Here is a 25,843-nt window from a genome sequence, read left to right on the forward strand (position 1 = left end):
TAGTCTTCGAAGACATTAAGAATGTCTTGGAAGAGATGGAAGAGACAAGCCAGAGACTAGGAGAAAATAATTACAAATCATGTATTTGACAAAGACCTTAATTCAGAATCTATAAAGAACTCAGGCAACTCAATAGGACAAACAACCCAATTTTTAAAAAATGGGCAAAAGATCTTAATACTTTACCTGAAAAAGTTATGAAGAATAAATATGCAAAAGAAAAGATCCTTAACGTTATCAGTCATAAGGGAATTGCCAATAAAAATTGCAAGATACCACTTCATACTCAACAGAATGAATATAATCCAAAAGACTATCCATACCAAGTGCTAGCAAGGATGTAGAGAAACCGGAACCCTTATACAACGCTGGCAGGAATCCAAAATAGCATTCATCTCGGAAAACAGTTTGGCAGTTTCTTAAAACATTAAACACACACTTACCATACAAACTAGCAATCCCACTCCTAGATATCTATCCAAGAGAAATGAAAACATATGTCCATTTAAAGCCCTGGACAAGAATGGTCATGGCAGCATATTTTATAATCACCCCAAACTGGAAACAACCCAATGTCCATTAACTGATGAATGAATAGATAAACAAAATGTAATATATATCCATACATGGAAAATCATTCAGCAATAAAAAGGAAAGCACTACTGACACGTAACGTGACATGGATGAACCTCAAAAACGTTGTGCTCAGTGAAAGAAGCCAGACACAAAGGATTACATACTGTACAATTCCCTTTATATGCAGTTTCTGGAAAAGGTAAAACCATAGGGATAGAAAGATGATCCCTAGTTGCCTGCAGCTTTGAGTAGGGACTGGCTAACAAACACAAAGAACTTTCCAGATGATGAAAATGTTCTTTCTATAACTCAGGTTGTGGTGATGGTTACATCGCTGCATAAACTTATTAAAATTCATCTAATGGTACACTTTAAAATGGGCAAATTTAATGGAATATAAATACTTTAAGAAATCTCTATAAAAATAAAATTGGTTGGTTGATGGCTAGATATATATCAAAGCAAATGTAGCAAAAGGTTAGCACCTGTATAATCTTGTTAGTAGGTATATGGATGTCCACTGTACAATTCCTTAAACTTCTTTGTTTTAATTTTTCAAAATATAAGTCAGGAGGGACTTTTAACATAATTGCAGTAACTTGCATGAACAAATGTCACAATAACAAAATGCTGATCTTTATGCTACTGTATCAAATAGTCATTTTGACCTTTTACTTACTCCTCAAAATGAAAAATTTCCCTACATGGTTTGACCACAGGTTAACTGATCATACAGTGTGAATTTCAGCATAAGCAGATATAACTTCCACAAAGATCTATAATGCCAGTAACTTTACAATACTCTGTGGCTCTCTCTCAACCTCCTAGACCAAGTCTTCTTAGTGTTCCAATGGACACTGCTCCTACTCTTTCTGCTCCTTAAATGTTGCCATTCCACAAAGCACAGCTCTCAGGCCTGTGAGTCGTCAGAGTTGTGGCTAAGCCTTGCTCAGTGTGAACAGAAGCCCCAAAGGTAAGAACTCCTCTCTTATTTTTCCTAGGAGCTGGGGAAGGGAATGTGACTGATCAAGGTGGGGAAGGGAAGGCAAATAGTAGTAAAAAGTTCATCAAAGACTGAAGGATGCCCTCAAGTCTCCAGTGGTCCAGAGTCAAAAGATTTGGTAAGAGCACAGAAGCCAAGAGCAGCCTTATCTTCCCTGCCTTTTCCTCCCCTTTCTCTCCAGACCCTCAAACCTGACCAACAATAGTTCAGGAACCTCTGGGAGCTTTCCTTCCAGCTTGAAAAAAAAAAAAATGTGGGATCACCTTCCGTTGTCATTTACCCTGAACACTGCTCTGCATTGCAAATCCAGTCTGGCTTCTTTTGCCATTGCATTTATAATCCCAACACCCTCGAATGGTTTCCAGTTCTTTGTTTCAGGAAAACCTTAGCTATATGCATGTCAGAAAGGACACTGCTGCTGGTCATCAGTATTTCCCAAAGGCTGCAGACAAAAATCTTCACTCATCTTCTACAATCTATATTTGGGACAGATGCTTAAAAATTATTTCCGTGATATGGGTCCTCAAAACATGTTCAGTAGTTACCGCTTGTGCACTGATAACCTAAAGAAGTAGACAACTGCTGGGAGAGTTAAGCTCTTCTTTCTGTTTCTTATAAACAATGTAGTTAAGTGTGTATACAATTCCGACCCTAATTCATAAGTAGGGCCTGGGGGATGGGAAGTAGGGACTAGTGGGAAATGCAGAATATGGGCCAACGGTGCTAAGATGTTTCCCACAGAGATGTAATAAAGGGTACATGAATGCTTTAGCTGCAGTAACCAGCAAGGAGCTCCTCACTGGTTAAGAGTATACAAGTCCACCACCTCTGCATTTCATTAGATATTCTGGAGGCAACTGCCTTCCATGCTCTAAGGGCTTCAGAGACTAAAGAAATGAAACAGTGTAAACATCCAACTGTCACTTAAAGTCGAGACCACCCTGATGAGATAAAACTTCTGAATCTGCATGGCCTCCAACCCACTCACTACAAGAAAACAGCAGCAGGATTTCAAGGCCTTAGATAAGGTAATTCCAGCAATCTGGAATTGGCTTATACTTCAGCAATTCTGCGGAGTGCTGTCCCACCCCATGTTTCAACTTTACTGTGCATATTTTCTCCATTAGGTCCCTAAGCAGAAAGCAGACTGTGGTAAAAACAGTTTTAAAAATCACAGGTCCCCAAGCCCACCTCAAGTTTGTTAGTAAACGAGAACCACAAATTTCTTTGTAAGTCTCTATCAGAATTTTATATTAATCATTGAAACAAACATTTCTTGATCTCCTGACCACAAAGAACTTAAAATACTAGAGTGAGATAAACCTTGCTACTGAAGAAAATCATAAGAACATACAACATTTTGGACCCTTTCTAATATACAGCCAATATCCATCTTTAGAAACAATGTTTTAAGAGTTTCGGGATATTTAATAGTTACTACTTGACATCCCAGAGCACCTGGATAGTGTATGTTTAGTATTCCAAAATAATGTATAGGACGTGCTAATTTTACGTAAGGATCAAGGCACATAGTGAGTAGCTTCTGCTCTTGACAAAAGTTTCCAGAGGAAACGCATGAGCACGGTCAGTTGCTTCTTCCTCTTTTTAGTCACCTATAGCTGCTTGAAGCTGTCCAGCCCTTGGGGACAAGTTAATAACATGGCTTGCAAATAGATCCTTCCCCCAGAAAAAAGAAATCCAGCAGCCCACCAAAACTGTCACCAGCCCTTCCCACACTTACCAGTGCCATAGGGAGGATGCAGCTGATGGCAGTGAGCATCAACGGCCTGAAAAAATACAGGTGGTAGTTTCAATTTTTATTTAGAATTCTTACTTGCCAACTGCCTGAAAATTTTTAAGGCTACACGAATGGGTCTCCATGCCTCAGCCTGTGTTAAGCCACTTCGTGGTCCAATCACATTTGTTAACAAACACTAGTAGTAATTCACTAAACAGCAGAGATGGAGGAAAGGAGTGAATTGCGGGTGAGCTTCTGGATCTGGGGTAGAAAGGGACATGACATAGGAAAGCTAGCCTAAGGAGATCAAGATGGATGAATTCAGGTCTTGGAGGGTAGGGGGTGAGGCGAGAAAGTACTAAAAGGGATAAGAGGAAGAAACAAGGTTAAAGTACAGAGACAAAGGAATAGGTGAATTATCACCCTAGAATGGGATGAAATCAGCAGCAACGATGGTGATAGCGGGGTCCCACCAGGGCTCTGACTTGCAGCAAGGCTCACCCCTACAGTCTAATTTAAGTGGTGGGCCTTCACTTCTCCCATACTTCACATCTACATATTCTCAGTTTCTAGGAGGTCAGCTCTCTGGCTCCTGATCACAACTTTGCTTCCTTTCACTTTTTCTTTACAGGTCTCCATAGTGGGAGAGCTGACTTGTAATCAAGGTACCCACGCTATTCATGTTTTGAAAAATCTGATTAAATTTGAAGATTTCTCTCATCTAACCTTAACTCACTCTGTCTCTAAGCATTAAAATAAATACCAAAAAAACCCCAAAGACCTCACTAAATAAAAACTTTATGCAAAATACAATAAAGCAAAAATATGAGTCATCCATCCCTGACCACCAGGATACTTTTTATTATGAAAAATTCCAAACATCTATAAAAGTGAAGAGTATGATGAAAATCATGTACCCGTCACCCAGCTCCAACATCAACTCATGGCCACTCAGGTCCACTCTATCTATACCTCATCTATCCATTACCTGCTATAGTATCACGGAGTAAATCCCAGCCTATCTTTTAGGAAGCACATTTTAACGAAATACCTCTGGAAAGTACTTAGTACAAAGGGCTGGTTAAGCCCCTACGAGAATTTTAAGAGTTTTCCAGGGGGTGCCATGTAAGCAGGATGACCACCATTTTTATGAACCAAGGTCACATCCAATAACCAAACCAAAAGAAATGCAGACAGGAGCTGACATCAAATGAACTGCACATTGTAGGACTAAAATCCAAATCTCCTACCATGTTCATGCAGCCATAAGCCCACCCTGTCCAAAAATGATTTCAAATAATGCTCTGCCTCTTGTAGCTACTGCTACTGTGAGGAGGCATGTAAGAGGGAATACCAAACACTAGCTTGGCAGTACCATTCATGTTCCCACTCTTCTCTAGAGGATACCTCAGAGGCTAGCATATCTTACTGATAAAGCCATGGACTCCAAGAACATTTTTCAAAGACAGAACTACCAACTGTTGGCCTTAGCTGTGCTTAAAACATATAACGCTATTTTTATAACCTTTCTGTTTATATAAAACTCCATCGGAAATGGAAGCTCCTTGAGGACAGAAATTTGAAACAACTTCCTTTTCTGCCATACGCAAGCACTTGGAACAATGCCAGCACCAGTACTAGATCCTGTCACTGCACACCCACACTCTCCTCCAGAACCCAGACAGGCACCAAGATCTTCTGGCCTCTAGGGGATGCAGGAAGAGGCCAGATACAGCTCCCAAGGAAGGTTAAAAAGAAAAAAAAAAAAAAAGAATTTAAAAAAGGAAGGACAAGAGGTCCTCTGAGTTTGCAGAGGGTTCTGAAGGGCAGAGATGGTTACAGGAGGTTTGAGGAGACAAAAATCAAATAAGGGTTAGAGAAGGGGGAAACAGGAAGGAGTTCAGGCTGGAGTCTGAAGAAGCTACTTTAAGTTTTTCAACAGACCAAGATAATCAAAGTGGCACTTTTAGTGGATATATCAGAAAATATGAAATACAAGTAGAAAAAGATTTATTTATATCTCCTCTCTCACCATTCTAAAAAAAGCGATGGCAGAAACTAAAGGCAAAGAGATCTTAGAATTATTTTATGGTAGAGGTCAGACTATTTCCCCTCCCAGTTCTCAGCATCTATCTAAAAGTTAAAACAGCGGAAGACACTCAGGAAAGAAACATTTGTTTATTGGGAATCAACAATAGTTAGGAACCTATCCCAATTACCAATGAACAAAGAAAATCAAATGGCTCATAAAAAGCACTTTGATGAAAAGGAACAATACCTGCCACACCATCCCACCCCAGCATGCCAGTCTTCCTAACCAGGAGAAATCTCCACCAATTCTTTTGGTTGTCACCAACCTCATTAAGCATGCCCATAATTCTCTAGCAGATTTAGCGCACTTATACCACTCCCTACCACCCCTTCCAAGGCCCAACCTTTTTATATTTAAATTACTACTTTCAGTTCCTTCCATCAGTAACTTTAAAATACTGTTTACAGGACCAGAATTGCTCTTTCTTCCTTGTGCTTCCAAAGCCACTATCCATAAAGAAGGATATTCTTCATACATTAGGCACAAATACATTTTCTATTCAGTCACCACCAATTACTCATACTTGTGCCACTTATGTGTTTGATTTGTGTTTGGCTTACAACTTTCTGCATACAGTTTTTCTGCTTTGCATAGTTGTTCTAATTCCCTTGCCCCTTGTAAAAAGTTCTATGGTTTCTTCACCGTATTCCAACTGTCTTCCAGCTTCTTTATTTTATCTGTTGCTTGGAATCTACCCATTCCCATTCCCAAATAAATTTTTCCTGGATCCCACCAAATCTGTGTGCAAATCTGGGATGGCTACTTTCCAGGGTAAAACAGAGCTCCTGCTGCACAGGTAACATGAGTCTTTTCATTGGACTACTAGGTTAGTTCAGACATTTCTTGAAATTTTTCCTTTTTTAAAAAATTTTCATCTGTAAATAACTGCTTCAGAAAAGGTGTAAGGAAAGAAAATTTCAGGAGTCCTTGCACATCAGAAAACAAGTGTATTTTGCTATGACAGATCTGGTTCAAAACCATTCTCCCTCAGGGCTGGGAAGATTGCTGCTCCACTGCCTTCTGGTTGTCACTGCTGTGGATGACACATCTGATTCCCATTGCTTTTAGAAGACCCAGTGTATCTCATAGAAACTGTTATGGTTTCCTCTCTATTCTTGTTTTTCTGACATTTCAGTCACAATTCTTAGCCGTGGGTCTTTCTTTATTCGTCTGAGCACTGGGTAGAAACTTTAAATATGAAGAATGCTCCCTTCTTTTGATCCTGGAAATTTTTTTATACTTTTAAATATTTCTCTCCTTTCAATTTTTTTTCTCACTTCCCAGAAATTCTGGCAGATGATGGTTCTCTGGATTGATCCTCTATGTCTCTTTCTTCCGCATCAATTTTTGCCTGTATTTTGGCTTTATGCTGAGATTTTCTCTTGACTTAATCTTCTGATCTATCTACGGAATATTTTTTAACTTGGCAAACATAATTGACAGTTTCTTCCAGATGGCAACACTGATTGTTTCATGGATGCCATATCTTCTTGAATATCTAGCAGATTACTAAATAGTATGCTTTTAAAAATAAGCAAAACCATCTACTGGTCTGTTTCAGCTCAGATCAATTTTCCTGTTTCTTTTCCATTTTGCATGTTTTCCTCAAATGACTGGTGATTCTTGGTTAAAAAACAAAGGGCCACCAAAAAAAGGAATGAAGTAGTGATAAATGCTATAACTTGGATGAACCTTGAAAATATCATGCTAAGTGAAAGCAACCAGACACAAAAGGTCATATACTGCATGATTCCAATTATATGACATATACAGAATAAGTAAATCCATAGAGACAAAAAGCAGATTAGTGGTTGCCCAGGGAGAGTGGGAAATAACTGTTTAATGCGTACCAGGTTTCCTTTTGGGTAATGAAAATGTTCTGGAACTAGACAGAGGTTATGGTTGCACACTGTGAATGTACTAAATGCTACTGATTTTCAACTTTAAAGTGGTTAATTTTATAAGAGTATTACAATTTTAAAAGGGATGGGGGATGTCAGGAAAATGAATCCAACTCTGTGTACATGGACAGAACTTGTCAACTGTCAACTGACAGGCTTTTCTTTAGGGTGCTTAATCAGAGGCAGCATATACCCAAGACTCAAGAGCCCCCAAAGTGAGCAATGATGTCAGCCAATCTCACACTCTCTAAAGGCCCTATTTCTCCCCGGGGGTATTCTATTTCTTAAAAATATGCACATTATTTTGCCTAGAAACCAAGTGGGGGCAGGGCTGACTATTTTACAGAGAACTTTCTAATTAACCCCCTCATTGGCAGTTCGTTTATCTCTTCCAGCCTTTGTCAGTCAAATTAGAGCTCACAGGTCTCTTCAAAGATCTGCAGTCTCTTCAAAGATTTGTGGGACAAAGGGGCTCCTGTGTGCAAGGTCTCCACAAGCCACCCCCCTCAACCTACTCTTTGTTGTATTACGAGTTTAATAACATGAATATGCCTTTACTTTCATTTTCATAATATTTCAAAATAGAAAACCATCCCTGAATTTACCTCATGCTCTTCAGCATCATCTTTCTCCCTGCCCTCCCCAACCACTGTTTTACTTTCCTTCACAATGGGTTTGCATTTTCTAGAATTTTATATCATTGAAATCATAAAATATTTGCTCTTCTCCCCCCCTGGGATCCCTTATGCAGCATACTTTTTTGGGATTTACCAATGATGCTTATGTAAGCCATTCACTCTTTTTATACCGCCGAGAAGTATGCTGTTCAATGGGCATACCACTACTTGTTCATTCACCTGTTTCTGGATATTTAGGTTGTTTCCAGTTTTTGGCTATTGCAAATAAAACTGCTACAGACATCTGAATACCAAACAAACAAAAACAAATGGAGGGATACAAAGGTATATAAGGACAGCCAACGATCTTGCAGCAGAAGCCAATGCTAACATGCTAGCGGGGGAGGGGGGGATGTGTTCTGCGCCATAAAATTCAAAACTCTTAAAACATTCACACTGCAGATATTATTTGTCATTTTTACAGCTATCATTATCACCATGATCCTAAGAAACCACTTTTATCTTGATATCGATGACACAGGAAGTTATGTTTAGACATCAGAAATATTACAGGAAAAAAAATACAGGAAACCTATCAAACTTGCCAGTATAGTTGGGTGTCTTTACCCTACCCCTACTCCAGTTATGAAATCAGTACACTCTGAAGGCTGGACACATCCTTTCGGCAGCCAAAGAAAATGCACCCTTTCCTCCTCGCTTTGATAACCTGAATTGTTTCACAATTTTTTTTGTACTTCCACATGAATTCTCCACATAAATATAATGAATACCTTGCCTCATCTCTGAAAATTTTGTTTTATTATGTCTGCATAAAATAAGATTTTATTTTATTATGTCTGCATAAAATTCAGGCTTCTGCATCAGAATTGACAAAACTAATTCTGAGATGCACCCCAAGCTGGGAACCATACATCTACCAGGTATATACTGTCTCTGCTTAGACTTCAGCCAGCTTCATGGAACTCCTTTGATAACTGTGTCTTCTATGGGAACCTAGAGAAGTAGAGGTCTGGGGTTAAATTCTCAACTTCTGCATTCGTTGACTTGGCTTAGACAGTCGGATCAACAACAAGAAACTCTCAAAGAGTTGCCCTGGCTTACAAGCAAGAGTTTCTAATTAGCATAAATACACAGCAAGACACATGTACAGAGCGGTACAGAGACAGGAGTGTCCAACTTTGCCTGGGGAACAGGGAGGGCTTCGGGGGGGAAGGGAGTCAAGGGTAACTCAGCTTCCAGCTTGGTGGATGGTGGTATCATCAATTAAGACAGAGAATCCAGGGGCGCCTGGGTGGCTCTGGTGCCTGGCCTCTGCCTTCGGCTCAGGTCATGGTCTCAGGGTCCTGGGATTGAGCCCCACAACGGGCTCTCTGCTTGGCGGGGAGCCTGCTCCTCCCCACCCCCCCGCCTGCCTCTCTGCCTGCTTGTGATCTCTGTCAAATAAATAAGTGAAATCTTAAAAAGAGAGAGGGAGAGAATCCAAGCAGCTAATTTAAAAAAAAAAAATTGTTTTTTAGAGAGAGAGAGTGCACACACGAGCACAGGCAGAAAGGGTGGTAGGCAAGAGGCAGAGGGAGAAGCAGGCTCCCTGCTGAGCAAGGAGCCCGATGTGGGACTCGATCCCAGGACACTGGAATCATGACCTGAGCCGAAGGCAGCTGCTTAACCAACTGAGCCACTCAGGCGTCTCCAGGCAGCTAATTCTGATGGCACTGGAGTTATTTCTTGTTAAAAGGAGGCAAAGCTATCTACAGACTCTGGAAAATAAAAGCCTAAACTAAGGGATAAAAGTAATGAGAATGACTAGAGCATATACTGGCCAAGAAAGAAGCCACTAGTCAAAGACGGCAAATTTTCCAGATGGAGACCACTCTTTGTTCATGATCCTAAGAACAGTTCTGTTCTATTAAAATCTCTAAACCAACCTTTTGCTCACTTTCCCTGTATTTTTCTCCATTTCTGGTTGGTAACTTGAGGTTTTCACAGTAAAACCATTTCATGTGTATAAAGATTTGTGACAGTTCTAAGAAAAGGGAACATAAATAAGCTTCAAATTCTGATAATTCATGTCAATTTGAGTAATCAAGCCACAGGACAGACACATTTTAGGAAGAGCAAGATGAGAAGCTTCCTGTATCTCATCTGTACCTTTCTCAAATCCTTCCTATAACTCTTTCCTCTTTTGGGCAGAGAAATCTAATCTGTGAAATTTTTCCTAGAGCAGTAGGGGCAAAGGCAAAGTAAAACAAAAACAAAACAGAGACTGGAACAGAACACAAGTTAAAGTAAGGAGATGCCCCAATAATAAGAACCCCCAATTATCCAAGTACTTCACATTAAGTAGTTCTATCAATGCAGGCCTAAGACCAAACACAGCAGTCAACCAAAAATGTAGGAATAACAGACAAGCTATATTCCCCTGCATCCTTTTCCTGGTCCCAATTCAAAATTCATTTTGTGTTATTTTTACTTTTCTTATCAGTGAGCCCCAGGAGAAGGGAACCGGAGGCTCTGCACGAAGACAAAAAAATCCAAAGTACATGATCCATCTACCATATGCACACTAGAAACATCATCAGCAATATGCCACCCAGAACCTTCCTCAATGTGGCTTTTAGCCTGCAACTGAAAATGCACATTCCTAAGTGTGTTCTAAGGAACTGCAATAAATATGTGAAAGTAACAATCCCACTGTTCTGCACTTGCCCTGCCATGACTTGCCTTCCACCATAACCATTTGTTTGAACATTCATGTGCCAGGCACTTTACATGCATTATCTCATTCACTGCAGCGAAGGAGGTCTTTTTATCATTATTTTACAGTTGAGAAAATTGAAGCTGAGAGATGTTAGGAACTTGCCCAAGGTCACGTTATATTAAATGGCAAAAAAGGAAATGGAGCCCAACCATCTGACCCCTAGCCCAGGCTCTGGCCAAGGGCCAAGAGACTCAAAGGCCACATTTACAAAAGTGTTCACAGCCAACATAACCAGTCCGCAAGAACTGTAACACATAAGTACTTACCTAAATGCCCAATGGAGAAAGTCTGAGCAAATTAAGCCTCAATATGATGGTGTGATACTCAGCCATTTAAAGTAATTTATGAGGATGAAGTAAAAATGGGGAAATCGTTAAAATACAGGCACACCTCATTTCACCATATTTTGCAGATACTGTTTTTGTGTGTATGTGTGTTTTCAAAAACAAACTGAAGGTCTGTGGCAACCCTGCATCAAGTAAGTCTATCAGCACCATTTTTCTGATAGCATTTGCTAACTTCCTATCTCTGTGTCACATTTTGGTAATTCTTGCAATATTTCACATTTTTTCATTATTATTGTATTTGTTATGGTGATCTGTGATCAGTGATTGCAACCTGCTGAACGCTCAGGTGATGGTTAGCAATTTTCAGCAACGTTATTTTAAAATTAGGATATTTACATTATTTTATAGACAAGTTGCTACTGAACACTTATCAGACGACTGTATAGCATAAATACAACTTTTTTTTTGCGGTGGGAAATAAATTCATTTGACGTGCTTTATTGTGATTTTTGCTTTATTGCAGTGGTCTGGAACCAAACCTGCAATATCTCTGAGGCAAGCTTGTATATAAGAAAATAGCAGAATATAAAAATACATGTACAGAACAATTACCAGAATCTAACATCCATCAGGGAAGGAACCTATTATGTTGTTCAATGCTATTTTTTCAGTGCCTGGCACACAGTAAGTGCTTAATAAATATTGGTTAAATGAATGAATTGAAGCACAGTAATATTATGTATAAATTTGGGTAAGACCTGCAGGACTATAAGCAAGGAAGAAAACTTTTATTTTAGATTAAGGAATTATGAAGGATATTTCTTCTTTAAATACTATAGTAACACCTCAACAATAAAAGGTTAAATATAAATAAGTTAAGGATTAGAACACAAATGTAGGATTAAAAGCACCCCTTAAGGGGGCGCCTGGGTGGCTCAGTCAGCTGAGTGCCTGACTTTTTTTTTTTTTAAAGATTTTATTTAAAAAAAAAAAAAAAAAAAAAAAGATTTTATTTATTTGTTTGAGAGAAGAGCATGAGGGAGGGACATACAGAGGAAGAGGGAGAAGCAAACTCCCTACTAAGCAGGGAGCCAAAGGACCCAAAGGCAGACACTGAAGGCAGCTGAAGGCAGATGCTTAACCCACTGAGCCCCAGGCACCCCGTGGCTGACTCCTGGTTTTGGCTCTGGTCATGATCTCAGGGTCCTGGGGTTGAGCCCCCTGTTGTAGGCCTCGGCAGGGAGTCTGCTTGGGATTTTCTCCCTCTCCTTCTGCCCCTCCCCCTGCTTGCGTGCTCTCTCTCTAAAATAAATAAATCCTGAAATAAAATAAGACCACCCCTTGATTATGCATTGTTTGTATGATAATGTGAAAGTACAAGAAAAAGACTAGAATGAAAGCTGCTCTTGAATCTGATTACGAGCTTATTTTCTGGAAGGCGGTAAACGCGTGTGGTGCCAAGTGCACAGTGAGCAAACAAAGTCAACGATGACAATAACCTTACTAAACTGGCAAGACAGGCACAACTGTAGCACTAGTTGTACTTAGGTAATTCTCAACGTCACTCTGGACATTTTTCATCTCCCTTTTAAAAATAAATCTGTACATCAGTAAAATGCACATCAGATTTCCAGACTAAACATCATGAAGTATGACACACTCACTAACAACCAACTATTTGAAACACAGGAATTTAATCTAGATTCTATTGAGATACAGGCATGCAAAGAAATCTGAAATCAGGTCATAAAAATAGAAATCAGATGGCTGCTCAGCATAAATACTCAGTGTTACCAAGCCCAGCTTGAGGATACTCCCATTAATAGTAATAAAACAACAAGTACCATTAACAAATATATAAATAAAAATGGTCTAAAATCCCACTATATCAGGATAAAATAAAGTTGACATGATAAGTAAAATTAAAGTCTTTTCCAGATATTATACAAAAACTTGGTGCCACTTAAGAGAAAGACTAAATACAAGGTATTTTGTGAAAAACATCAATTGCTCATGTTATCAGTACCAAATGTATAGAAATGAGATTGTTTTGAACATGAGACTATAAAGACTTCTGCACTTGGAGTCAGAAGCATTGAAAACTAATTATGATTCATCCACAAAGGGGAAAAACGATCCACAGAAGAAGAATCATAAAAGATTTTCCAGCCACATTTTGCTGAATATCAAACACTAGATTTTAAAATAAATTTAAGCAAAAGGGTGGCAGAATGAAGTATTCTATGTAAGTTTCCCCTCTACTGCAGTTAATACAATTCATAAAGCAAGAACTGTAGTAAAAACACTCATTATAACCAGCTTATTTCTCCAATCCTATCTGAAGGAACACAAGGCTTAAGAAGTGAACAGCGCAGTTCAGCAATGAAGAAGTTTAAAAATCCAATAGTAAAGACACCCCAGGCTGCATTCACAATCCTCCACATTTTACTCCCTTTAACCTATACTTACTTCTTAGTCTCCTGCTCTAGCTCAGAACATAATTTTCCCATCACCATGCTTATCGATCTGTGGGGCTTGGACTTGACTGCTGTGACCTGCACTGCCCTTCTACTCCAACTTCAAGGTTCTCCTGCAACACAAAGCTCAGAGAGCTCACTTTTGCTCCATTAGACTGGATCTAGCCCAAAGTGGACTACTACTTCTCCTTTTTCATGCATTTGGGTGGGGACCTGAACCACATTCCTCCTCTCCTGCCCACACCCTTGGCACACTGCTGAGAGGAAGAGAGTAGCATGGGGGAGACTCCTCTGGCCCATCACCAATGAAAGCCAACCTGGGCTATCTGGGCTGAGCCCCTTCCTGAGCAGCTTGATAGCAAATGCCTCAGGAGTTTCACAGAACAGCAGTAACAAACAGGATTCACTGAACAACAAAATTCTTCTTGGCTAACTACTACATATTTTGCAATAAAAATGTCTGTTATTACCAGAAAAGGACTCTTTCATCTGTAAGATAATCAAATAATCTTCGTGTGAGTGTCATATGAAAAGATAGGGTTTGTTTTTGTTTTTGTTTTAAAAGAAAAGACAGGGTTTTAAAGTTAGCTTTGTTTTCCTTAAAGACTTTCCTTAAGACATAAAGACCTACACAATCACGACAAATATTTGTCATAGATTTTCTCCCTCCTACAATATATCTCACCTGACAATCATCTAATCTCTGACTACAGTTGATACTTGAATAACATGGGTTTGAATCACACAGAGCCACCTATACACAATTTTTTTGCAATACAGTACTGTAAATGTCTTTTCCTTATGACTTTCTTAACATTTTCTTTCACTAGTTTACTTTATTATAAGAATCTGGTATGTAATACACGTAATATACAGGATATGTGCTCACTGTTTACGGTATTGGTAAGGCCTCCAGTCAACAGTAAGCTACTAGTATTAAGTTTTGGGGGAGTCAAAAGTTATATGTGGATTTTTGGCAGTTTGGGGATTGGCACCCCTAGTCCCCATCATTGTTCAAGGGTCAACTGTATCCTATCTGTATAAGATGATAGCTAATTCTAAATACAAAGCTTCCATTTTGTCATTATCTGAACACAGTAGTCTCCCTACCCCCCCCAATAACAGATACTCATTTTCTCTGTTGTCTATCCTTAGCCCTTAAATCTGATTTCTTGGACACTTTCCTTTCTCAATTAATGATCTTACTCAAGGACTTGTTTTACAACATGTATAGGAAGTTACCCTGACACCAGGGGCCCTCACTAAACCAAAAACCCAGTGTCCCAGACAATAGGAATTTTAATATTTGAGAGACATCAAATCTCAAAAGACAACAAAAGGCTTAATTTTATGCCAGACAATGCCCCATCCATAGGTAACTGCCAACACACAAACAAAACAAGTGAAACAGACATGAGAATCAGTGAAAAAGTCAAGCCAGTCCTCAAACTTAGCTTTCATTCATAAATGACTGTTCCATATGGCTCTAACTTTAAACCACATACACATCATATTTCCTACCAGCCAAATAGCACCTAAATCATATGAAAGAATTAAATATCTCAATTATGTCACAGAGTTGTACAAACAACACCAGGATCATCGGGGGACATCAGTAGTAATCTGGATGATCACCACTGATCTCTACTCTCAGATAAACATGCAATAGGGGAGCTAGAATAGCCAAAGCACCAATAAACAACATTCCGTAAACGCAGCACTTAAAATTATTCCCTCTCATCTCATAAAATATTAATCACAAAAATGAAAATGTTAGTTTTTAGCCAGCCTGAAAAAGGAAGACTGTATGTGATTCCCTCTCTAGTCTCAACCAAGCTGTTTTTGCCTACCCTCTTCGGTCAAATTCCCAAACTACTTAAAACACCACTGAGTCCCTTTATGCATAGCCAAGCCACCAAAAGAGCCAGAACCCTTGCTCCCCAGCTCCAGAAAGAAAATGGTTATTAGCATGCTTCTCAGTGAGACCTAGGGAAGGGGGAAAAAAAATCTATCTTCTACCGTGATCTAAATTTTCATGGACTGTTTTCCCCTTTGCCTCATTTTCTCTTTCACCCCTTCCTTGTGTTTCAACTTTCTTTCACCTCTTTTTATTTCTTCATCTCTATACCAAGTTTGTTTTACTCCTTCTTTTCATGATTTTGAGGGTCAGAATGATGCCTTTTCCTGACAGCAGAGAAGGATGTACAGTAGGGGACTACGGAATCTGGCTCATATGAACAGCATCACTACTGTCATCAACAGCTGACAAAATTCACAGTATCCAAGAAATTATTCAACACCTACTATGGATGAAACACTGTGACAGGAATGATGGGGGAGAAAAGGTATAAAGCAGTTTCTGTCCTCTATGCAGTGACAATCTAGTCGGAGATCATGCGAAAATACATGAAAAGGTTAAACAACGTAAGCGGTCCAAAGACTGCAGAATGTGCTCTAGTATATACAGGAGCTGTAATGTTTAGGCACTGAGAACAAAGGACGGTACAACCACTGTGTTGCAGGAATGTCAAGAAGGCTACCCAGGAAAAGTACAAGCTAGACTCTGAAGGCACTCGAAGGGAGGAAAGGGAGGGCTTTCTATGGGGAGACTTTCCAGGGGCCTAACCCTGTATCAGCTTAATAGCAAGGAAAAATGTAAAATTGGTAAATTTTATGTTATGTATGGTTTACCACAATTAAAAAAAAAAAACAAAGACAGGTATCTGGGCCCACCCAGAAGGGTAGGAAAGGTAGCACAGAGGAAACAGGGTGCTTATGCATAGATGAAACATCTGATGAACTTAGCCAACACACAGCCACACACCTGACAATACCTTTTCTAATTTTAAATACCAACACTGTGCATAACCTGACAATATGGTTAAAGCAAAAGAAACTAGTTGACCAGAGAGGTGTGTGCACTGTGAAGAAGAGATATGATGTCTTTTCTACCACAGAAATGTCCTCTGGAAACACAGGTCCCAGCAGCTTTACTAAAGCTATGGGGCAGAAATCCCAAATCCAGAGGTTCCGATGGGTCTCCATTCTTCAAAGTTTTCTACTGACCACAAGACAAGAAGTCTGCAACCCTTCCAGGAAGGAGTCACCAAAAAAGCTGTAGATTTCAACTTCCCACTAGCTGCTAATAAAGCCCTGAGTATCCAAATCTAAGGTATTAGTGAGCCTCTGCTGACCACCTGGGGGAAAAAAATCCCTAAACTAATAGATAAGGCAGCTTTTAGAGAAATCACACATGGCATACCTTAGTTACTTCCATTTAAATACCAACAAGAAAATCATTTGGTTGAAATCATGCCTATGTTCCCCTGACCTTCGATTTAGGCAGATAACAAGATCCATATAGCAGTTCTTGAAGGAAGGGCAGTGAAATAAGAGAAATGTCCCCACTTTCACATAATGGCCAACATTAGAGGAGAAAGAAACATGCTGGGAAATTGTCTAAATGAACATAAAAATAATTATTGTACATAGTGTTTTAGGTGAGTGTACTAGGTACTAGTCTTGCATAGCACAAAACATACATGGTAAGGACAAAAGTGGCCTGAGGTGCAAGATTGAAAAGCAAGCTAATTTCAGTGGTAAAAATGAGATTCTTGCTGGAATAACCAACTCTTTAAAATTTCCATAAAATACCTCCCAAATCAAGGAAACACCAACTAAAATCTCTTCCAACATTAGTACATGAAACAATGGAATTCAATTAGCCCAGGGGCACTGATGACTCAAGGCACATCCTGGGTACCTCTCAAGACATTTGCCAGAAACTCACACACGGTGGTATAGAGGATGGTGATTCTGAGGCTAATCATATCTTACCTCATTAAGTTTCATAAGACTCACTTACCGAAACCATGTTAATCTACATAATTCTGCTTCTATGTACTTCCAGTCTATCCTGAATCTACTCCATCGTTCCTAATTTTTAGTAACTTGGGAATTTGAGGGCCTTAAATATGCATATTTTAGAAAACAAAGTAAAGCATCAAATGGGTTCAACTAATCCAACACATGTCCTAAATTTGGTTTCACTACAGCGCCACTCATTCCATCAATCTGGAGGAGACATCAGTTAGCAAAAGCTTGTATTTAGATTTAACTGGGGGAATTATACTTGGAATTGACATCACTGCTCACCTTTAGGACAGAGGCTAAGCTGGTCATGTGTTCATTGAGGGCACCCTCAGATTCCTTGTAGGTCAAGCAGGTAAACTGGTACTCCTCAGGATCAAAGGCATCGGCCCCCTGCTGCTCCACATCGCTGGCTACTCCGACGTAATAGTCCTCTATGTCCCCAGGGTCCTCATCCTCTTCTTCCTCCTCACAATTTGGGTCATAGTCCTCTTCATTGCTGTCAGACCCCTGGCTATTCATGTCCACAGACATCTTAGCATCCAGCCAAGTTGCAGATCAGGAAAGCAGCTTTTTCCCCTCCCCCCAAACTTTACCACTTTCTCAAATGCATTAGTGTTTTTTGTCTTCTAAGGAAGGAAAAGAAAAAAATAAATGTTACTTACTTTCACTATAAGAAGTTATAACAGTAACCATTGAAGAATCAAAATAGTATAGCCTGGACCTATCACCATTATGGCCTATTCCAACTCTCCTATCATATAGGAAACATCATCATCATCTCCCTGCCCAGGCTTATCTAAGAGAAATTCTTTTCTTGAGGAGCAGAAGCACCTAATAATGGTAACTTCACATGAAGGGCCTGGAATGAAAGAGTCAGGAAGGCTGTCTACTCCATGTCAAAGGGTCAAATTTCCAAGGACTTATCCTTCCCATAGGAGTCCTTAAGAAAGAGGCACATCTCACAGCTGAAGGCCCACCAGGGAAGCAATCATAAGGCTGAATTACCAAAATTTAAAATCTCTTAATCCCTAACTGATTTTTTCAGTTTTAAAGGATTCTACTGATTCCTTAAAGGGGTATTCAACACAAAGAAATTGATCCAATTGAGAAGGAAAGCTATAAATATACAGAGAAAATTTTGGCAAATACCCATTAACTTTTCTATACAAGTACTATTTCAAATGATCATCTGCAAGAAACAATATTATACAGTAATTTAATTTTTTTAAGATTTTATTTGTCAGAGAGAGAGAGAGAAAACCACACAAGCGGGGGTGGGGGGACAGCAGCAGAGGGAGAAGCAGGTTCCCCAGTGAGCAAAGAGCCCTATCTGGGACTCAATTCCAGGACTCTGGGATCATGACCTGAGCTGAAGACAAGACATCTTAACCCAGGCATCTCTTAAATAGGGATTTAAATGTAAAAACTCATAAGACTGGGGCGCCTGGGTGGCTCAGTGGGTTAAGCCGCTGCCTTCGGCTCGGGTCATAATCCCAGGGTCCTGGGATCGAGCCCCACATCGGGCTCTCTGCTCAGCGGGGAGCCTGCTTCCCTCTCTCTCTCTGCCTGCCTCTCCATCTACTTGTGATTTCTCTCTGTCAAATAAATAAATAAAATCTTTAAAAAAAAAAAAAAAAAAACTCATAAGACTTTAAAATGCAAGAGCATCTGGATGAGATGGTATATAAATAACTTACATAACTAAATCTAGATTAAATACAAAAGTATACATGAAGTCTATTTGAAATAGATAAGCTCTCAAGGGGGTGGCTTGGACCGCTCAGTTGGTTAAGTGTCCAACTCTTGATTTGGGTTCAGGTCATTATCTCAAAGTCCTGAGATCCATAGGGAGTCTGCCTGAGATTCTCTCCTCCTTCTGCCCCTCCCCCTGGTCTCATTGGGCAAGCTTTCTTGCTCTAAAAAAATAAATACATAAAAAATCTGGAAAAAAAAAAAAAGAATCTCTCAAAAAAATCAACCATCATTAAGACAAAAAATAAAAATTAAAATACATTAAAATGAATGTGTTAAGGAAAAAAAAAAGAACATGTAGTGAATAGGTAAAGGACCACAGAACCCCTTTTAATATAAAAATATCAGTGAATCGGTGGGGCACCTAGGTGGCTCAGTGGGTCAGAGCCTTTGCCTTCGGCTGGGGTCATGGTCTCAGGGTCCTGGGATCTAGCCCCACACTGGGCTCTCTGCTCGGTGGGGAATCTCTCCCCGCCCCCGACCCTGCCTGCCTCTATGCCTACTTGAGATCTCTCTGTCAAATAAATAAGTAAATAAATAAAAATCTTAAAAAAAAAAAATCATCAGTGAATCTAAGTTTGACATGCTAACCATAAATGCCCAGTTTTCTAAAAAATCACATTAATGAGAGCAGTACTAATATTTTCAGTTTGACTTTTAACAAATTGTTTTATATGGCAGAATCACCTAATTACAAATGAACTATAGTACTTTTCCCGCAGGAGAAAGTTAATCTTTAAATTAAAAATACCTGCAATTCTTGAAGATCTTTCAAGATGTCACCCCAAATAGTCTGTCATATAATTTCCATCTAAAATGAAAAGAGAAAATTCTATTTATATTTTTGACATTGGTATCCTGGTTTTGCAAATTTATTTTTTAACAAGTGAAGACATTTAAAAGGATAAGCAGCAAGGGAGCAGGGTAACTATGAAATTATTTTAAGTCCCACAGAAGCATGTATACCATTATATTGAGAAAAGTTATTAACAAGAGGAGTTCAATGGCCTTCTAAAAAACAAAGTGCTCAAAGTAAACAGTTAATAAGAATTTAACCTAGAATACTGGTGATGTAAATAGATACCCAGTTCCCTCCCTCAGTTTGAAAACCCACCACCTTATGCCTATGGTTCAGATTCCCTAAGTCACTATCACAATTTCAAACCTAAATGTTGCACAGAAGTGGACAAAGTAAATTGCAACTGACTTAAAATGAAATTTTTAGTATAAAATAACTTCCACGGTGATAATCTAACAACAAATATTGCCAGTATTTCAGATCTCACTTACTCATGAAAGAATTATTTTGAAATAAAGAATGTCCCCAATAGGATACCCACTAGGGAATATTAATCCCCCTTTGTCACCTCTCTTCTGACATGCTCAAGGGTCATCTGACCTGCTCAGAGATACAGAGCTCACTATGCAAGACTATATAAGTACTATTTGCTCACTCAATTAGAAATCTTATGTCTATTTCTTTATACTACAGGATTTCTCAAAAAACTAAAACTTTGTAACTTCCAAAAAAATACTTCAAACATGGACAAATAAATATAAACCAAATGAAAATCAAGGTCTAAACAATGATTATGGAAGGTTATTTCTAAAACAGTAAAGAACAATTGATTTTTTTTAAATCTTTTTTTTTTTTTTAAGATTTTATTTATTTGACAGAGACCACAAGCAGGCAGAGAGGCAGGCAGAGAGAGAGGGGGGAAGCAGGCTCCCTGCTGAGCAGAGAGGCCACACGGGGCTTGATCCCAGAACCCTGAGATTATGACCTGAGCCAAAGGCAGAGGCTCAACCCACTGAGCCACCCAGGCGCCCCTTAATGTCTTTTTTCTTTTACCTGTATTTTTATTAAAGATATTGCTTACTGGGAAAATAAAATTCATAAATACTGCTCCCATCTACAGTATTTCACTACCAATATTTGCTCTCATTTAATGAAGGCCAATTTTAGGTTTGACTCATTCTCATCTTCACAGCCCTACAAAGTGGCTATAATTCCCTTCTTACAAATGAGGAAGCCACAGTTCAGAAAGGTTAAGTAACTTGCCAGGATCACAGTTCTAGCAACCCAGAATTAATACTTCCACCAGATCCACTGGCTACAGGGATTTATAATTCCCCACCACCCTTCCAGAGAACCTAATACTATCCACAAAGCTACCTCCAGAATCACAACAAACAGAAGACCAAGGTTTCCACTTTCTCTGGCTTTCTCCCCAGATTTGAACTTAGATGTTGCCCAAAGGCTTCTCACTAACTAAATACTCAAAAAGCAGGGGAAAACTTCATACTCCCCTCTAAAAAAGAGAAAGTCATTTCATACTTGGTGAGAGTTCTAGGTCCAGATTTAAATAAAAACTTAATTTTTAATCTTTTCAAAATTTAATATCCCTAATTATACTCAAAAGAGTGCTGACATTGTTTGAAGGGGCCTGAATGTCACTGCCTTATTAAAAGAACTAATGACAATGCTCTGATTTCCTTTGGATGTTAAATATTATCCCTCCACCTCAAACAAAAAAGGAGTAATATAAATTACTTTTCCCCCAGAACCAAAGTCACATGTTGAGGAGACGTGACACCCTCCCTCCCTGGGCTAAAGGATCTAAACTGAAGACTTCTCTCTCAGTTTAAAGTTGACAAGAAAACTTTTTGGCAAGTCTGAAGATGTTTACTCCAGACATAACATTTGGCTCTGAATGGTCATTTAATAAGGATACATCTCTGAAGAAAACTACTTAGCACTTTAAAAATATGAACCGGGGCCCCTGGGTAGTTCAGTGGGTTAAGCCTCTGCCTTCAGCTCAGGACATGATCTCAGGGTCCTCCAATCAAGTCCCGCATCAGGCTCTCCGCTCAGCGGGCGGCCTGACCGCTCCCTGCCTACTTGTGATCTCTCTCTCTGTGTTAAATAAATAAAATCTTAAAAAAAAAAAAAAGAACCAATAACTTAGTTTCAAAACCTGACACTATACTAGCCTGTCTAATATGGTAGCCACTAGCCCCGTGTGGTTATTAAAATTTAACTTTAAAACTAAACAGGGGGCACCTGGGTGGCTCAGTGGGTTAAGGCTTCTGCCTTCGGCTCCGGTCATGATCTCAGGGTCCTGGGATCGAGTCCCGCATTGGGCTCTCTGCTCAGCAGGGAGCCTGCTTCCTCCTCTCTCTCTCTCTGCCTGCCTCTTTAGGCAGGTGATCTCTGTCTGTCAAATAAATAAACAAAATCTTAAAAAAAAAAAAATAAACAAAACCCTAAAATTCAGGTTTTCAGTCGCATTAGCCCTAAGTCAAATGCTCAACAGCCACGTGTAGCTAGTGGTTACCCTACTTAAGAACAAAAGTATAGAATATGTCCATTGTGGCAGAAAGTTCTACGGGACAGCAACAATCAGTACAGAGGTGAAGTCATCCGACAACACGGTTGTCTCTCCCGCGGCTAGCACAGCGGCGTCCGGAGAGACGACGGCCCAGCTCTACCGAGGCGCAGGGACAGCCGCGAGGACACCGAACCCACGCGCAGGGGGACCCTTCGCAGGCGAGCGTTAACTAACTGCGCGGGTGGCACTGCGAGGGCTCCGAATGATAACTAGAGTGCGGGGCCCCGGAGGCGGCGCGTATCCCCGGCGCGCCCGGTGGGGAGGGCCCAGAGGCGCCGGCGCCGGTCGGTGAGAGGCACTGGCCTCCGACCTCTCCCGGAGCTGGGAAGACGGGAGGAGAAGGAAAAACCGCGAAACGCCAGGCGCCCGCCGCCTTGTCGTAGCCCTCAGCCGCCCCTCCGCGAGCGGCGTGGGTGCTGAGACCGGGACCCAGCGCCCGGGGGCACCGGGACCTCGCGGGAGGCGATGAAGGCGGAGCCCCGGTAGGGCTACGGAGGCGCGCGACGAGGCAACCCCCCCTCCCCGGCCCGCCGGGGTAAACAAGGCCGCGACCCGCGCCGCACACTTACCGGGAGCCGCAGCCCGCGGCCGCTGAGCCCGGGCGGACTAGACCGGGTCCGGCCGGGCCAGAGGTTTCAGACACAGGCGCAGAAGCGGCGGCGGAGACTACGGGCCGACGCCGGTCAAGGCCCGCGCTCCTTCCTCCGGTGGAGCCGTCTCCGCAGCTCCGGAAGTGCTCAGTGCAGTTGCGTCACTTCCGGCCTGGGGTCGACCCGAGGTCGCCGAGGTCGCGGGCTGGTGCTGGGTGATAGCGTCCCTTGGCCCGGGCTTCACTGCAGTCCAGCACTGCGATCCTGAGTGTGACCTGGCACGGCTAGTGCCCACGGCTGCGGGAGGCGGCGGAGGAGAGGAGCCGGCTTATTGGAGAGTGGTCAAGGCGTCTCTTCCGGCTTTCGCCCGCTGGCACCGCCCGCCGGGATAATTTTAACCAGCGTTTTTCTGATGGACTGCTCGCTTCACTGTATTCGAGTGTAGTGCACACAGCAGACATGCTGACGTCCATGGAGTACCAAAGGACCGTTGTCTCCCGGCCGCTGTCTGGTGGAAGAAGAACTGGGGCTCTAGGTCGCCGCGCCGGCCCGGGAATTTCTGCCTGCACTCTCAGCCCGCCGCCTGGTGGCCCCCCAGCCGCACAGACCCGGCCGGGCTTTCCCTTTACTCTCCGCGGCCTGGCCCACCCAGGTCTCCCGCTTCCCATTCATCATCCAAGATTGAATCGTGATTTCGTTTCTTCAATTCCACATTTGCCTTGCTACACGGTTTCTAGAAGCAGTTTAGGAAGTATGCGTCATTATGACTGCCAGTTCCTTCTAGGACCTGTTGCCAAGTGTTGTGGATAGAAAGACCTGGAGACTCCCTCAGGTTGCTGCTGCACCAGTGAAAATGCGAGGGTGAAGCGGGTGATGTTACGGAGCATCCTGGCTGTGCGAGTCTTCGCATAACCCAAACTATTTCCACCCATACACAAGTCGTGTATGTACGGATACGCAAAGAATCTGTGTGTAACGAGTTCTTATTTCTTGCTTCATGCGTGTATTCGTGTATTTCTTATACATGGTCTTCAGCTAACAGTTTAAGAGCATGTACCTAAATAAGGCGCAAATACTAGAAATCCTCCCTCCTGCAAAAGGAAACAAATCCTAGAAAGCCCAAATAAATTTGGAGTGAAAATCAATAGCAATGACTAACAATTTCAGGATTACGAATTGTATATATGTTAACAAAGTAAAAGTCTACTAAACTTGAATGTGCTTCTTTCATTTGTCTTCACGAAACATATTCCTTTAAATTATGATACTAGGAAAAGACCTAACGTATATTTTTTGCAAATGAAATCTGAAGTAGAAGCTTTCATTTTGGTATACTGGTAATAAATGCTCTCCAGCAAACAAAAGGAAACTTTCTGTACCACTATTTGCATTGCAAAATAGAGAATTTGTTCATATGTCAAGCACATGGATGTACATATGAACATATGTGCTTGACATATGAACAAATATGAACAAGTATTATCCATATTTGTTCACCTGTCTTCTACTAAAGGTGAGCTTTTGCTTGTTTGTTTTAGAGAGGGACAGCAAGAAAGAGGGAGAGAGAGAGAGAGAATTCTAAGCAGGCTGTACCCTGGGCAGAAGCTCAATCTAATAGCCCTGTGATCATGATCTAAAATCAGGAGTTGATGCTTAACTGACTGAACAACCTGGGAATCCCAAAAGGTGAGTTTCTTAAGGGCACAGATCCAACCGTGTTTTCTTCTTTTTTTTTTCCAAAGATTTTATTTATTGACAGAGATCACAAATAGGCAGAGCAGCAGGCAGAGAGAAAGGGGGAAACAGGCTCCCTGCTGAGCAGAGAGCCTGATGTGGGGCTGGATCCCAGCACCCTGAGATTATGACCTGAGCCGAAGGCAGAGGCCTAACCCACTGAGCCACCCAGGTGCCCACAACCGTGTTTTCAATATTACTGTATTACATAACCATTTATTGGGCTGATAATAATGCCAGTGGCAGTTCCTGTCCAGGAAATAGAGATTTAAGAATTAAGCCAAAATATGGGTGCCTGGGTGGCTCAGTCAATTAAGTGTCTGCCTTCGGCTTGGGTCATGATCCCAGGGTCCTCGGATCGAGCCCCACATCGGACTCCCTGCTCCATGACAAACCTGCTTCTCCCTCTCCCACAATCCCTGCTGTTTTCCCTCTCTTGCTATGTCTCTCTTTGCCAAATAAATACATAAAATCTTTTAAAGAAACAAATATTTAAGGATATCATAAAAATATGTGCACATATATGTGCTTTGGAATCATGATTCAAATAGGGAACGTTTACAGCATATGTCCAAAAGTAATAGTTTGTTAAATTATGGTAAAATATACAATAAAGAAAACCATTAGCAATGATGCAGTACTAAGGCATCTATTAATAAGGAAAGGTATTTTTTTTTTAAAGATTTTATTTATTTATTTGACAGAGAGAAATCACAAGTAGTCGGAGAGGCAGGCAGAGAGAGAGAGAGAGGAGGAAGTGGGCTCCCTGCTGAGCAGAGAGCCCCATGCGGGACTCGATCCCAGGACTCTGAGATCATGACCTGAGCCAAAGGCAGCGGCTTAACCCACTGAGCCACCCAGGCACCCCAGGAAAGGTATTTTTTATGTACTCTTAAGTGATAAGAATAAGAAATGAAATGTGTATGTTTATATATACATATACTTTTCCAAAATATGTGTGCATGTGAAATATTTAAAAGTCTCATGATCTCTGTGGTTCAGAAATCGAGACAGGTCACAGTGAAAATGGTT

The 25,843-nt window shown here is 40.9% G+C and overlaps 1 protein-coding gene and 1 pseudogene across 3 annotated transcripts in view; one reads left to right on the plus strand and one right to left on the minus strand.

Moving 5' to 3' along the window:
- ARIH2 (ariadne RBR E3 ubiquitin protein ligase 2) overlaps positions 1 to 23,196 on the minus strand; it is a 50,108-nt gene extending 26,912 nt beyond the window's left edge. For 2 of the 3 annotated variants that reach the window (XM_004760702.3, XM_045080196.1), the window contains exons 1-3: positions 23,057 to 23,196; positions 19,847 to 19,906; positions 17,626 to 17,969 (exon numbers count right to left, since the gene is read on the minus strand). In XM_004760702.3, coding sequence (XP_004760759.1) covers positions 17,626 to 17,874 — 249 coding nt within the window. In that variant the 5' untranslated portion in view covers positions 17,875 to 17,969; positions 19,847 to 19,906; positions 23,057 to 23,196. Of the gene's footprint in view, positions 1 to 3,320; positions 3,367 to 17,625; positions 17,970 to 19,846; positions 19,907 to 23,056 lie in introns of those variants that run through there. The other variant, XM_013060617.2, reaches the window with a different exon arrangement.
- LOC123392121 lies at positions 22,957 to 24,294 on the plus strand (annotated as a pseudogene).
- The last annotated feature ends 1,549 nt before the right edge of the window (positions 24,295 to 25,843 follow it).

This window comes from Mustela putorius, unplaced genomic scaffold (assembly GCF_011764305.1).
Source record: "Mustela putorius furo isolate JIRA1106 unplaced genomic scaffold, ASM1176430v1.1 tig00000095_pilon_pilon_pilon, whole genome shotgun sequence".
NCBI lineage: Eukaryota > Metazoa > Chordata > Mammalia > Carnivora > Mustelidae > Mustela > Mustela putorius.